The following is a 15,745-nucleotide window of genomic DNA, read 5'->3' on the forward strand; positions in this document are numbered from 1 at the left end:
GAATCAATTATATTCTTTAAAGTGCTGAATAATGAGTAGCTCTCATTATTCGTAGTCTCTAAACAACTTTAACACTAAAACCAACTCAACCCTCAAAAAGCCTAATTTGAAAGGGTGCAAGAAAGGGAGGGCTCTCGGGACTTTGTCAAAATATTTTCACTTTATTAGTATAAAATTGAAATCGTTCATAACATAAAAGAGCACACACACAAAGCACACTTTTAATATTTATTTTGAATATATATTTTGCATTTTGAAAAATTTGGAAAAGCAGAAGTCAGGGGATTAATAGAAGTAAATTTCTTAGTCAGTGAATGTATCATGGAGTACATTTAAATCCACAAGTAAGAAATGGAACAAATTTGGGCCAGGTGTAATTCTGACTAGAACAGGTTGTACTAAAAAACTGAATGACCATGTAAGAAGGCAACTAGTGAGGGAGACCACCAAGACATCTATGACACCTCTGAAGCAGAGATAGAAGAGACTGTATATATATGTGTTCCCACCAGTCTGAGCTTTATGGAAGAGTGGCAACAAGAAGAGTTTTTCAGGAGTCATGAGGGCTACAAAGTAAACTGAAAGAAAGTTGTATGGTCTGAAGAAACCAAAATTGCGATTTTTGTCTACTCGGCTTTACACTGTAATTAATGAAGGATCCCAGCAACAGTTGTCAGAAATATTGGGTTTCAGATCTGCTGCAAATAAACTTTGTAGATAAGCTTTTTACAAGCCAAGTCAGGTGTTTTAGAGAACTGACACTGGCTGTATGCATGCAGACACACACACACACACACACACACACACAAGAACCACATGTATGTGCTATTCTTCCAGTATGTGTACTGAGGGGATGTGGAGAAGCCCACCAAATCAAAAGTAATCTAATGAATTGTTGTCATTGATCTCCAATAGTAGGCAAACTTCTTTTCTGGTTTTCTTTCTACTTGAAGAAGGTTCCACAAGTGTCCTTCCTTGTACTTTTTATTTTGTGCTGCTAGAGGAAAGAATCGTACTGTATCCTGGAATTCATGTGGTGTTGAAACAGATGTACAGAAGAACTTTAATTACACCGAGGAATTTAGTTTTAGAAATGAAAACGTATCCACAAACAGTGGATAATACTGCCAGCAAACAAGGGACCTCTTGGTAATGTTAGACACTGGACATGATTGCTCTGATTGCTGGTCTGTAAGGCGACACTTGCACAAAACGCTTGATATCTCTGTACCGCTGCCAGTACTGTTAAACAAGTCTGAGTCATCTGTGCCACTGCACTTTGACATTAAGATAAGAGTTGAAGCTTATTTCTATTTTAAAAATTAAGTTAGTCGGTGTGAGAGAAGAGGATGCAGAAGATGGGGTTAGATGGAGGCACATGATTAGCTGTGGCGACTCCTGAAAGGGAACAGCCGAAAGGAAAAGAAGATTTCTATTTTAAAAATATGTGAATATTTTCAATGTGCTATAAATGTACAGTATTTGCTCCTGTGTTTTCAATGGAATTATTCCTTTATGCACAGTAATCAAGATAAATAGTACAAACTTAAGCATTTTGATAAATATCCTCATTTTCTCCATACATGTCCAAACTTTTTTCACAATATGACTTTTTTACATTTTCATAAACAACATCATCATTAATTTTGTCTTGCTTATTATAATGTTCTACCTCACGGTCTCTGTAGGCCTTTACAGTGTCTAGTTGATCAAAATTCATATAGATGTTTTCATCATCCTCTTCATCTCCATAATTATTGTTTGCTCCCGCAGCAACTGAAACACATGCATCAGAGCAAAATATGAATAGATGTGAAAGGATATTTATGAAAATGTGTATTTAAAATGTCCTGCTAAGCACAAACATTGACTCAAGATGAAAGTTGCAGGCTGCTTGGCTTCTTTTTTCCCCCTCCTTCTGTGGACCAGAAAGTAAACCAGCAAAACCAGCAGGAGCAGCAGACTCCCAGCAGCTACTGAGGACACCAGTGGCATCAAGGGCACTAGAATGAAAAAGAATTCAGTTTAAATACTGATTCTCACAGAAAGTGATGCAGGATTACACCTGCCACACAGAGCATCTGCAATGTCTGGTAAAACATATTTGTCAGGCAGTTATTACTGAAAGTAAAGTTCAGCATGCAAGTTGGACTTGACTGTTATTCTGTGCTCAAATATCCTTAAAATTGGTTAAAATGTTATCCATATGCAACCATTTGAGTGGATGAAATACAAAAGTGTGTAAGTGTTTCCAAACTTTTACCTACAATTTGAGCATTGTGGTTGGCACAGTCATGACTGAAATGTATGAAGTGAAGATGCAGACTCAGCAATTTCCTTAACCGTTCCTTCCTTAACAATGTTAATAATCTCTAATGACTTAAACACTGAAGCCTAATCAAACAGCTGATTAAATATTTCTCTGCATCTTAAACTTGGGATGGTAGTTCTGGAAATGTCCTCTTGTTGTGATTGGACTATAACTGGATCATAAACCAACCTTTTGCAGTTCCTTTAATCCCAATTTCATGTTGCAGTCTCTTTAATAAAATGTTGTGATCAATGGTATTGAATGCAGCACTAAGATCTAACAGAACAAGTATAGAGACTAGTCCATTATTCTGAGGCCAAAATCGTTGGTGACTTGTTTCTTGGCTGGTGCTGTTTCTGTACTATGATGAACTCAAAATCCTGATGAAAAGTCTTCATCCAGATTATTCCTGTACAGGTGGTCACATAATTGTTTTGCAACCACTTTTTCAAGGATTTTAGAAACAAAGGGGAGATTAGATATTTGTCTGTAATTGGCTAAAACACCTGGGTCAAGTCAGGGTTTTTTAAGTAGTGGTTTAATTAGATACAGCTACCTTATAGGCCTGTGGTACATAGCCTGTTTCTAAAGATAGATTTATGATATCTAATATGAATGTATCTATTAAGGGTAAAGCTTCCTTGAGCAGCTTAGTTGGAATAGGGTCTAGCAGACAGGTTGTTGGTTTAGATGATGTAATAATTGAAATTAAAAAGCAGTCAAACAGGGATTGAGGCCTTATCGATGACTCTAGCAATGTTGTACGTGAAGATCTATCTGTAATATTTGGGGGGAGGATCTGGTGAATTCTTTCTCTAATGGCTACAATTTTATTCATAAAGAAATTCATGAAGTCATTGCTGCTCAGAGTTAAGGGAAAACTAGGCTCAACAGAACTATGGCTCTTAGTCAGCCTGGCTACAGTGCTGAACTAAACTGGGGGTTGTTCTTATTTTCTTCTATTAATGATGAATTATATGCTGTTCTGGCATCGCAGAGAGCTTTTTTACATTTTTAAACTGTTTTTCCAGGCTAAATGAGATCCTTATAAATTTCCACTTCCTTTCTAACTTTCGTGTTTCCTGTTTTAAGGTGCGTGTTTGTGAACTATACCATGGAGATCACCTCTTCTGGTTTACTGACTTCTTTTTCAGAGGGGCAACACTATCGAGTATTGTACGTAGTGAGGCTGCAGAATTGTCATCAAGATAATCTACTTGTGCAGGAGTAACATTAAGTTGGCTACTTTCCATTGTATTAACATATGGTGAAGCAAACGATGAAAAAATAATTTCTTTACATTTGTATACAGCTTTTTCACTTAAGCACCTGCTGTAGTTGATTTTTCTCTAACTGCTGTATAGTCCGTTATTGTAAATTCAAATGTTATTAAAAAATGGTCAGACAGAAGAGAGTTGTGAGGAAATATTGTTAAATTATCCGCTTCAATTCCATATGTAAGGACAAGGTCTAACGTGTGACTAAAACAGTGAGTGGGTTTATTTACATTTTGGGAAAAACCAATTGAATCTAATAATGAATTAAACGAAGTGCTGAGACAGTTACTGTCACCATCTACATGAATGTTAAAGTCACCCACTATAATGACTTTATCTGTGCTAAGCACTAAATCAGATAGAAAATCAGAAAATTCAAAAACGCTGAATAAGGGACTGGAGGACGGTACACGATAACAAATAATAGTGGTTTTTGAGTTTTCCAGTTTGGGTGTGAAAGGTTAAGAGTAAGAATCTCAAATTAGTTATAACTATGTTTGGGTCTAGGATTTATTGATAAGCTAGAATGGAAGATGGCTGCTACTCCTCCACCTCGGCCTGTGCTTCTAGGAACATGATACTTAATATGACTCATTTAAACTGACATATTCTTCCTGCTGCAACCAAGTTTCAGTGAGACAAAATAAATCGAACTGATGATCATTTATTAAGTCATTTACTAACAGAGATTTAGAAGAGAGAGATCTGATATTTAATAATCCACATTTAATAGTTTTTGGATTTTGTTCTGTTAGAGGAGTAGTCTTAACTTTTATTAGGTTATCATGATTAACTCCTCTTATGGTCATTTTTAGTTGATGTAATTTAGTTGGTCAGGGGTGACGGTTGTAAGGATACTGCAGAGAGGCGTGTAGGACTTGGGTTCTTTGCAAGGTGTTGAGACAGTTGTTTCACGCTCTTTGACCCGTATAAACCCTCAGTTATCCTATGATTTCCCATTAAATGTCCTTAAGCAGTTAGATTTGTAAAACAATAAATGTGCAACTTTCCATTTTGTCCAGTCAGGTGCTATAATGTTTTATTTAACAGAAGGCTTTCTGGTCTAGTTGTGATTTTCTGGTAGAGGTCTGCGACTGTATGATGTGGAATGTACCACAGTCATGACGAACAGCTTGACAGCAGAAGGGGCTGGAGCCTTTCCCAGCTGTTACAGGGTCAAAAAGGTGGATCGAACATCTGTGATTTGTTGAAAGATTTTTAAAATGCTGCCTTATCAACTTTGTCTATATACAAAACATACTGTACTGTTTCAGCAGGTGAGGCGAAACTTTTCCTCCAACAACTTTGGCCGAAATTCCTATCAAGTCAGGAGAAAAATGAAAGAAAATTTGCCAACAGATTGTTTGGATTGGTTCGTCCAAGGAAAAGAAAACCCTGATAGTAAGCTGTGGAGCGTCAAAACATGAAGAGCAGTTAAGTTATCTGGGGTAAGAAAAGCTTCTGGAAAGTAATTTTACAATAAATGAAATTAGCAGCCCGTTAAAATGGCACAAATGTTGTGTGACTGCTAGCTAATTAGCCAACAACCCAACTACTAAAACTCAGATAAAGCTAACTCATACACTGGTAAAATGTAATGTTAGAGACTGAGCCTTTTCTTTAGTCCCAGTCTGATGTGGTAACGTTCACCAAGCTATCTAATGTTATCTTACAGTTTTTACCAACTGCTTACACACAAAATCTTTTCATGTCACACGATTTTTGAAACCTCTCACTCAAAGTGCAAAACTACATGCCAAATCTCCAAAACCATGAGATATTTCTCAGCCTTTGACTCAGTTTTCAATTGCATAAAACCCTTTTTTTTAAAACACTACACACAATTCTCTACCTAAAACACAAAGATCTATCAGGAAGTGACTTGCTTTGCTTTTCCAAACACAACCAATGAAAATGCTACACTTCACCAGGTCACACAGACACACACCTCAGATGTGCAAACACTAATTGCTTAACTGATCACTAACCAATCACTGCTTTACTTTACAGTAGTATAGATAGACCTCTGTCCAAGGTTGGATACACCATGCTAGGAGATACTTCCCTCGATGTACTTATCCTGTGATGTGGACCAAGTATCGTAGCCAGACCCAACTCGGAGAAGAGATGAAGCTTAGCACTAGGGACTGCCCCCCCACTGCCAATTCCTGGACCGCGACCGCACACACAATTGACTGTATTCTACTGTAAAGAATATACTTTTGGTTTACATGTTTATAGTTTTGTTGTATGCTAATGTATACAACAGTAATTTTTGGCCTATTATAAATATTTTCTCTTTCTACTTTGCATTGGTGTTTCCAATGTACTTGTTACCCGTCTCACAGGTTACTTTCACTGTAGAACATTGTATTGAAATGTAGATATAAGCCTATGAAAGACCAAAGAGCTTTAGATTTAGAACAGCAGTCTTTACATGGTATATCCAGAAATGTATTATTATGAAAGAAGTGTTTGCCATTTGATGCACATGCTTCATTCTGACATGTGTTTACGGTATTTTGAATGCAGTGTTGCATTTTGAAGGAGATGTGAGGCATTTTGCATTTTGTGTGTGCAGTTTTGAGAATTGTGTGTAGAGTTTTGAAAAAAGGAGACTTAGTTTTGAAAACGAGTGTAAGCAATTGGTAAAAACTGTAAATGGTGTTGGAGTACTCAGAATTGGTCCTGGTCTTGAGACTGGTCTTACAGTCTCAGACTCTCTTGGATTTTTACTCGACACTGGTCACAACCACAACTGTGGCAAAGTCACTAAATTGTCTGAGCAATTGTTCCATACTTAAAAAACATACACATTTAGAGTGTTTTTTTAATATATATATAAACTTGGGGTTTTGGGTTGGTCTCAATTTTTAAAAGTTTCTGTAATATCTTGGTCATTTTTTGGTCTCGGTTAAAGTGGCCTTCACTACAACACTGACCTTAACATTAACATTTCTTCAGCTACAGCTATTAATATTACTATTATCAGAAATTATCTAGCCCAGATCATAATTAAAAGTATCCAGACTGCAGAATCTCCCAATTCTGGGGCAATTTGCGCAGTGTACAGTATATGGTCACATTTTTTCATTGCATGCTCATAAATGCTTACAATAGCACAGCTGCCAAAAATCCTTTGGTAAAAAGAACATACAGAATAATTTTGATCATTTACTGAATTGCTCATATTGTCCACAATCACAATGCAGTTGTTTAGGTCAATATTGAATATTCTCTTTTCACATATGGTTAGTTGTCCATATGTGAGGTTTCCTTTCCACAGTCCAATGACATGAAAGTTGAGCTAATAGGTGACTCTAAAAAAATTGCCTGTAGGTGTGGATTCAAGTATGAATGGTTGTCTGCCTTTGTGTATCTCTCTGTGTTGGCCCTGAGATAGATTGGAGACCTGTCCAGAGTGTACCCTGCTTCTCACCCTTTGACATCTGGGAAAGGCTCAAGCAACCGTAACTAGAATAATTACGGTTCCAGATAATGGATGAGCTCCTTTCCTCCTCTTGACCATCTCTCCTCTCCTCTCATCCCGCAATTGTCACCACTGTATGTCATTAACTCTGTGTGTTCTCTCCCGTAGTTGTCTTTGTCCTCCTCTGTCCCCTTCTCTCTGTCCCTTTCTGCAGGTGTCCCCTGGCTTTGAAGCTGTGTGTCTTCCAGCGTGCAGCTACTGGTCCTACCAATCTGCCCGATGTTTTGTTGTTGCTTTTTGTTGCTCTGTTCTTTACTCTCTCCCCTTTCCACTCACCCCAACCGGTCGAGGCAGATGGCCGTCCACCCTGAGCCTGGTTCTGCTGGAGGTTTCTTCCGTTAAAGGGAGTTTTCCTCTCCACTGTTGCCTATGGCTTGCTCCAGGGGGAATTGTTGGGTTCTCTTTATATATCTTTATAATCTTGACTTTATTCTGTAAAGTGCCCTGAGATGACTTTGTTGAGAATTGGCGCTATATAAATAAAGTTGAATTGAATTGAAATTGAAAATTGTGTATTTTCCCGCAGATTTTATGCCATTCCCCTACTTTGTCATTCAGCTGTTAAACTGTTTAAATTCTACAGTCTACTTACCTTTAATGATGATATTAATGGGTGCAGTCCCAGTGGAAGTAAATCTTCGTGTAGAGAGTGTGACTTCATACACACAGCTGTAGTTGCCCTGATGTTCATACTCAGCTGCAGGGAAGTTAAAGGAGGCAGAGTAGTTGACTGCTGACTTGGTGTCAGTGATGTTGGAGCCAGAGAAGATGAGAAAGAAACGACCTTCAGGATAAGTGGAGTAAATGGAGCAGGTGATGACAAAGTTGTAACCTCTGGTGACCTCTGCACCCTCAAGACCCAGGACCAGACCTCCATCAGGAGATGTCAGAGAGATGTTGGGCTGCTGCAGACTCACTAGGTGAAAGAATAAAAACATAAATGGTTTTAAATCAGGAAAGATTCTGATTATCGTTTAAGACAAATTCCACAATAGACTTTGTATCAAAAATGTATATCAATGGAATATTTAAAAGTTAATTATGTTAACCTGCTAAATTTGCAGGTTGATGTCTTAGCTTATAGTTAACAAAAACTTGATCACTTGACGCAACATATTATATGGCATTTTATACTGACAAAAAATGTGTTTTTATATTGACACTTTGAAAAAACTCTGTTCTCCTACTGTGTGTCCATTATTTTGCTCGATGTCATATTACTTTTTACTTTTCAATGGACAGTTGGAAAACATTGCTTGGAGGGGAGCTGAATTTTCTGATAATGTGCTGGTGAAAATGATGGTGTTACACTGTGTTTAATAATTATTTTGACCTCTTACCGGTTTCTTTTATTTCTTTACACAATTGAATCAAGCACTTCTCATCGGTTTGATTTATTTACACAAGTGGATCGAACATTAAACTCAGGAAACTGAATTATTCTTCTTACCAGTTACAGAGAGTCTGACAGAGTCACTTAAAGGGGATCTGAAAGTTTGACTTGAGCCCATTTTCTGATACTGACACTGGTACGATCCATCTTTGTCAAAGTCCACTTTACGAATGTTGAAGGTAGCAGAGTTGGTATTTGATGTCTGAGTCTCTGTGAATGAGCTTGAGCTCTTTTGAAGAAAGAATGTTCCACCTAAAACCTGAGTTGAGACTAAACAAGTGATGCCAATGTCCTGACCCCAGGTGACCTCACCAGCAGGACTCATGGAGATTCTGGGCTTTGGGAAGTTCACTGTAAAGCAGAGAACAATGATGGTGTTATCTTGTTCTTAGCTTTATTTACTTTGACTTCTCATCAGTTTGACTTATTTGCACAAGTGAATCGAACATTAAACTAAGGAAACTGGATTATTCTTCTTACCAGCTACAGAGAGTCTGACAGAGTCACTTAAAGGGGAGCTGAAAGTTTGACTTGAGCCCATTTTCTGATACTGACACTGGTACGATCCCTCTTTGTCAAAGTCCACTTTACGAATGTTGAAGGTTGCAGAGTTGGTATTGGATGTTTGAGTCTCTTTGGATGAGTTTGACGTCTTTTGCAGAATGAATGTTCCACCTAAAACCTGAGTTGAGATTGAACAAGTGATGCTAATGTCCTGACCCCAGGTGACCTCACCAGCAGGACTCATGGAGATTCTGGGCTTTGGGAAGTTCACTGTAAAGCAGATAATGATGACGGTGTTATCTTGTTCTTAGCTTGAATATTTCTAACTTCTTATCAGTTTGATTTATTTGCACAAGTGAATCGAACATTAAACTAAGGAAACTGGATTATTCTTCTTACCAGTTACAGAGAGTCTGACAGAGTCACTTAAAGGGGAGCTGAAAGTTTGACTTGAGCCCATTTTCTGATACTGACACTGGTACGATCCCTCTTTACTAAAGTCCACTTTACGAATGTTGAAGGTAGCAGAGTTGGTACTTGATGTCTGAGTCTCTGTGAATGAGCTTGAGCTCTTTTGCAGAAAGAATGTTCCACCTAAAACCTGAGTTGAGATTGAACAAGTGATGCCAATGTCCTGACCCCAGGTGACCTCACCAGCAGAACTCATGGAGACTCTGGGCTTTGGGAAGTTCACTGTGAAGCAGAGAACAATGACAATGTTATTTTGTTCTTAGCTTGAATCATTCTGACTTCTAATCAGTTTGATTTATTTGCACAAGTGAATTGAACATTAAATTCAGGAAACTGGATTATTCTAATTACCAGTTACAGAGAGTCTGACAGAGTCACTTAAAGGGGAGCTGAAAGTTTGACTTGAGCCCATTTTCTGATACTGACACTGGTACGATCCCTCTTTGTCAAAGTCCACTTTACGAATGTTGAAGGTAGCAGAGTTGGTACTTGATGTCTGAGTCTCTGTGAATGAGCTCGAGCTCTTTTGCAGAATGAATGTTCCACCTAAAACCTGAGTTGAGATTGAACAAGTGATGCTAATGTCCTGACCCCAGGTGACCTCACCAGCAGGTCTCATGGAGATTCTGGGCTTTGGGAAGTTCACTGTAAAGCAGATAATGATGACGGTGTTATCTTGTTCTTAGCTTGAATATTTCTAACTTCTCATCAGTTTGATTTATTTGCACAAGTGAATCGAACATTAAACTAAGGAAACTGGATTATTCTTCTTACCAGTTACAGAGAGTCTGACAGAGTCACTTAAAGGGGAGCTGAAAGTTTGATTTGAGCCCATTTTCTGATACTGACACTGGTACGATCCCTCTTTAGTAAAGTCCACTTTACGAATGTTGAAGGAAGCAGAGTTGGTACTTGATGTCTGAGTCTCTGTGAATGAGCTTGAGCTCTTTTGAAGAATGAATGTTCCACCTAAAACCTGAGTTGAGATTGAACAAGTGATGCCAATGTCCTGACCCCAGGTGACCTCACCAGCAGAACTCATGGAGATTCTGGGCTTTGGGAAGTTCACTGTAAAGCAAAGAACAATAATGTTGTTAAACTGTTCTTAGCTTAAATTATTTTGACTTCCATCAGTTTGATTTGTTTGCACAAGTCAATAAACTTTAGCGTCAGGAAATTGGATTATTATTCTTACCAGTTACAGAGAGTCTGATAGAGTCACTTAAAGGGGAGCTGAAAGTTTGACTTGAGCCCATTTTCTGATACTGACACTGGTACGATCCATCTTTACTAAAGTCCACTTTACGAATGTTGAAGGAAGCAGAGTTGGCATTTGATGTCTGAGTCTCTGTGAATGAGCTTGACGTCTTTTGCAGAATGAATGTTCCACCTAAAACCTGAGTTGAGATTGAACAAGTGATGGTAACGTCCTGACCCCAGGTGACCTCACCAGCAGGACTCATGGAGATTCTGGGCTTTGGGAAGTTCACTGTGAAGCAGAGAACAATGACAATGTTATTTTGTTCTTAGCTTGAATCATTCTGACTTCTATTCAGTTTGATTTATTTGCACAAGTGAATTGAACATTAAATTCAGGAAACTGGATTATTCTAATTACCAGTTACAGAGAGTCTGACAGAGTCACTTAAAGGGGAGCTGAAAGTTTGACTTGAGCCCATTTTCTGATACTGACACTGGTACGATCCATCTTTACTAAAGTCCACTTTACGAATGTTGAAGGAAGCAGAGTTGGCATTTGATGTCTGAGTCTCTGTGAATGAGCTTGAGCTCTTTTGAAGAATGAATGTTCCACCTAAAACCTGAGTTGAGATTGAACAAGTGATGGTAACGTCCTGACCCCAGGTGACCTCACCAGCAGGACTCATGGAGATTCTGGGCTTTGGGAAGTTCACTGTAAAGCAGAGAACAATGACGGTGTTATCTTGTTTTTAGCTTGAATAATTTTGACTTCTCATCAGTTTGATTTATTTGCACAAGTGAATTGAACATTAAACTCAGGAAACTGGATTATTCTTCTTACCAGTTACAGAGAGTCTGACAGAGTCACTTAAAGGGGAGCTGAAAGTTTGACTGGAGCCCCTTTTCTGATACTGACACTGGTACGATCCCTCTTTACTAAAGTCCACTTTACGAATGTTGAAGGTAGCAGTGTTAGTGTCTGATGTTTGAGTCTCTCTGAATGAGCTTGAGGTCTTTTGCAAACTGAATGTTCCACCAAAAACCTGAGTTGAGATTGAACAAGTGAACCTAACTTTCTGACCCCAGAAAATACCAGTAGTAGGACTCATGGAGAGTTTTGGCTTTGGGACACTGCCTGAAAAACATAACACAATAATTTTTACTCTGTGTTGTTCAGAGCTCAATGAGCTTGTAGAAATAACACATCCATCTGAAAAACTATCAGAACTTGCAATGTTCCATGTATTTAAATACTGTAGTTGTTACAACTCAAAAGACAATCCTCATAGTCTCTAAGATTTGAGACTCTGAAAGTCTCAAATATTAAATACATTGTGAGTTCATGGTCTGTCATAAGTTTAAATATCATATACTAAAGAGGAAAAATTCATAAGTATGTTTGTAATTTGTTGGAGCTAAAACAGTCAGTCAGTATCTGAAAACGTGTGAGAACATAAACTAAGTGCTAAAGTGCCTTATTTTAAAATTATTAATTTAATTTTTTATTGTTTAGTTTTCATAGGCCTTTTTCAGTTATTTGAAAAGTTGTCTTAATCTACCATTCTGAGATCGATTGGTCATGTCTCCACTCATACCTGGGAAAATTTCAGTTTTCAAGATTCAAGATTCAAACTACTTTATTGATCCCATAGGGAAATTGTGTTGCCCTGTTACTGTAAAGTAGAAAAGAAAGGAAAAAACTTCCACCAAACCAAGACAATAAACAAGTACAAACTACTGATCAATTTATTTTATTTTTTTTTCTCCTTCGGCTTATCCTGTGAGTTCAGGGTCGCCACAGCGGATCATTGTCCGCATGTTGATTTGGCACAGTTTTTACGCCCGATGCCCTTACTGACGCAACCCTCCCGAATTTCTACCGAGCTTGGACCTGCACTGCACAGCTGGAGAGGGGAATGGGCTGTTAAGGGGTCAGTGTCTTGCCCAGAGACACTTCAACATATAGCCAAGGCTGGAGATAACTGCCTTTACCAACTGAGCTACAGCTGCCCCAAACATCAGCCACAATCTACTGATCAATAAGTAAGAAAAAAACCCAGCTAGAGGAGTAAACATAAATGTATAAACATAAACATAAATAAACTAAAAATGATAAATGAAGTATATATATATATAAGTATATAAGTATATTTTGATCATTTTGACTTTCCGAACTTGAGTAAAGCTCTTGTAGAGAAAACATCCAATATCACTCTTGTGATTATATCTTTGTAGTATTTGATTAAATTAAAGCAAACTCTTGCCGGGTACAGAGCGTACTGTATGTGTGAGTAGAGTTCCCGCTTGGTAATACAGAAAGACGCTTACCCATGTTGAGAACAGTCATCATTTTGGCTCAACTGTGAATTCTCATTTATATATAATTTATTTATTGTTTATTGTTGTGTGTGTAATATGTTTTGTGTAGTTTTGTAGATGTCATTGAGGATTTATGGCGCTAAAATGTTCTATTAAAGGAGTTAACATTTCAGTAGTATACTAACTGAAACGTACTATACAACATACATAAGTTTAGATGATGTGGGGATAATCAGTATGTTTGTAGCATGTATGACACTGTGCCTTTGTTAGAGTGAGTGGTTTTATCTGGCTGAGGTTTCTGAGCTTCCAAATATAGGTTTTCAGTGTAAAAATGCTTGTTGTTGATAGAAGAAGAAAAGAAGTCTTAAAAAATAAAACATTAATACACACATGCACATATGTGTGTGTTACACATGCACTTAAGAAACCACGTTACTGGAAATCCATGCATACATGCAGCAGAAACAAAATGGGTGGGGGGGGCATGCAGCTGATCCAAAACAGTTTGCATTGTAAAACTCCACAGGTGAAAGAATTATTTAGACTAGTATGAGGCGTGAGACTTTATGTTAAAAACGAGGCAACATGGCCATGTTAATAATCTTTGCTTTGATTTATTCTTTCATTCAAGCTGTTTGTTCCTGTCTGCTGCCTTTTGTTACTGCACATGTACAGTTGGAGAAAGCTGATTAAATACCTGTTCATATGACACCTGAATAACCAGATTACAGTCGGCTTTTCTCAAAAAAGCTGATTTCTTAAGTCCATGTAAATGCACTCAAGCGTGTAAATATATACATTTTGTTGCCTCCCACTTTAAAAACGTCAGACTTTTGTGATATGACATTACAACATACTATAAATTCAGATATAGTAAGTGATGAAATTCCTACCTGAACAGATCACGCCTGCATCCTCACCATGTCCACAGTTGTGTGTCCCAAATTCACTGTGCCGACACTCAGTCAGAGACCTTTCACTTCCTGAACAGGCCATATCATCAAGCCAAATTTTTCCAGTTCCTCGATCAAAGTGAGCTGACTGGGTGGCACTTTGTGCTGCACCACAGCCCAACTGTCTACAAACCACCTTAGCATCATTTAAGTCCCAGCCATCATCACAGACTGTTCCCCAGGTGTTGCTGTGATAGATCTCAACTCTTCCAGAGCACAGAGTAGATCCAGACCCAGCTAATCGGACAGCACCTGTAGGCAAAGGACATGGACTTTGAATAGAATGTATGTTTTTCATGTTTGTCAGCAGTTAAAAAAACAACTGCATTTTTAAATATAGAACTGTTATTTATATTTTTTATATGTTCATATACGTGTTAGTATGAACACGTGACTATTAAAACCTTCATAAGTCTTATTGGCAATTTTACTGATTGGTTTGATGCATCTTTAGACCTTTTACATATCTAAGCTTTTTTTCAGCTCTCAAAACATGCTGCAGTGTGGCTACTATAACAAGAAACAGATTTTCTGAAGTGTATTTCATGCAAATATTTTTCTCACCTGAACAGATCACACCAGCGTCCTCATAATGTCCACAGTTGTGTGTCCCAAATCCATTGTGCCTACACTCAGTCAGAGACCTTTCACTTCCTGAACAGGCCACATCATCAAGCCAGATTTGTCCAGTTCCTTGACCAAAGTGAGCTGACTGAGGTGCATTTAGTGCTTTACCACAGCCCAACTGTCTACAAACCACCTCAGCATCATTTAAGTCCCAGCCATCATCACAGACTGTTCCCCACGTGTTGTTGTGATAGATCTCAACTCTTCCAGAGCACCGAGTAGATTGAGGTCCTGCTATTCTGATCTGAACACCTTCACACAAAAAGAATACCAACATATTTTTAGTTTCTAGCTAAATAATAAAATATTATGTGTGAAACACTAGAATAAACTGACCTGCAGCAGGTGAAAACAAGGCCAAAAGAAAAGAGACTGTTGGATAAAGAAATTGATCATTATATTCAAAAATTTGTGAAAAGATTAGTGAAAAAAGTTGTTCTTCTTAAGAGTTAGATTCTGTCGTTGACATTTACACAGCTATAAACTGTTAACAGTACATTTACTATAAGAATGCAAAAAAAAACTAGAAAAGAAATACAAAAAATACAAATGAACTACCTTTTTAAAAACGTGTCTTACCGATAATCAGAAAGTGAAGGTTCCTCTGTTGTCTGCTCATCATGGTTCAGACTGAAAAGCTGCTCTGTATCATTTATCACTGACACAACAGCAACAGAAAACTACACTACACATCAATACTCTTCAGTTTACAGAAACACTTCATAGTGTTCTGCCTTCTTGAAACACTTCTTTAGCTTTCTAGTGGGAACTATTTAAGTATGCTAAGCTCACACACACACACACTATGACCATCAGTGTGAGGATCTTCTTGATATAATGTGTTGCCAAGCCCAATGCTTACCATGACCTGATTACAGCTGTAACACTAAAACCAAGGTCTAACCCTCAAAAAGCCCTTTGAAGAGGTGCAAGAAAGGGAGGGCTCTCTGCACTTTGTCAAAATATTCTCAAGTTATTAGTATGAAATTCAAATTGTTGTCATATACAGGAGTACACAAAAACACAGTACAATGCCTATAAAAGATATTAACCCCCTTTGAAAATGTTCACCTTTTGTTTTTTTTACAACATTTAATCATAGTCAGTTTAATTTGGCTTTTTGACAGAAGTCACAAAAATCCAAATTTATATCAAAGTGAAAACAGATCGCAGATACTGAAGATCTAAATATGAACA

At 37.8% G+C, this 15,745-nt stretch overlaps 1 protein-coding gene across 1 annotated transcript; it reads right to left on the reverse strand.

Moving 5' to 3' along the window:
* Window positions 1-215: 215 nt before the first annotated feature.
* Window positions 216-15,422, reverse strand: LOC137099525 (uncharacterized). Its single transcript, XM_067476497.1, has 15 exons — window positions 15,128-15,422; window positions 14,885-14,920; window positions 14,486-14,800; window positions 13,862-14,173; window positions 11,488-11,781; window positions 11,065-11,358; window positions 10,642-10,935; window positions 10,221-10,514; window positions 9,798-10,091; window positions 9,375-9,668; window positions 8,952-9,245; window positions 8,529-8,822; window positions 7,671-7,994; window positions 1,866-2,003; window positions 216-1,776 (listed from the first exon to the last, which is right to left on the reverse strand). Exons 1-15 carry the CDS (start codon window positions 15,168-15,170, stop codon window positions 1,547-1,549), a joined length of 3,750 nt encoding a protein of 1,249 aa, XP_067332598.1. The 5' UTR covers window positions 15,171-15,422; the 3' UTR covers window positions 216-1,546.
* Window positions 15,423-15,745: the final 323 nt, after the last annotated feature.

The sequence above is a fragment of the Channa argus genome, chromosome 15 (genome assembly GCF_033026475.1).
Source record: "Channa argus isolate prfri chromosome 15, Channa argus male v1.0, whole genome shotgun sequence".
Taxonomy (NCBI): domain Eukaryota; kingdom Metazoa; phylum Chordata; class Actinopteri; order Anabantiformes; family Channidae; genus Channa; species Channa argus.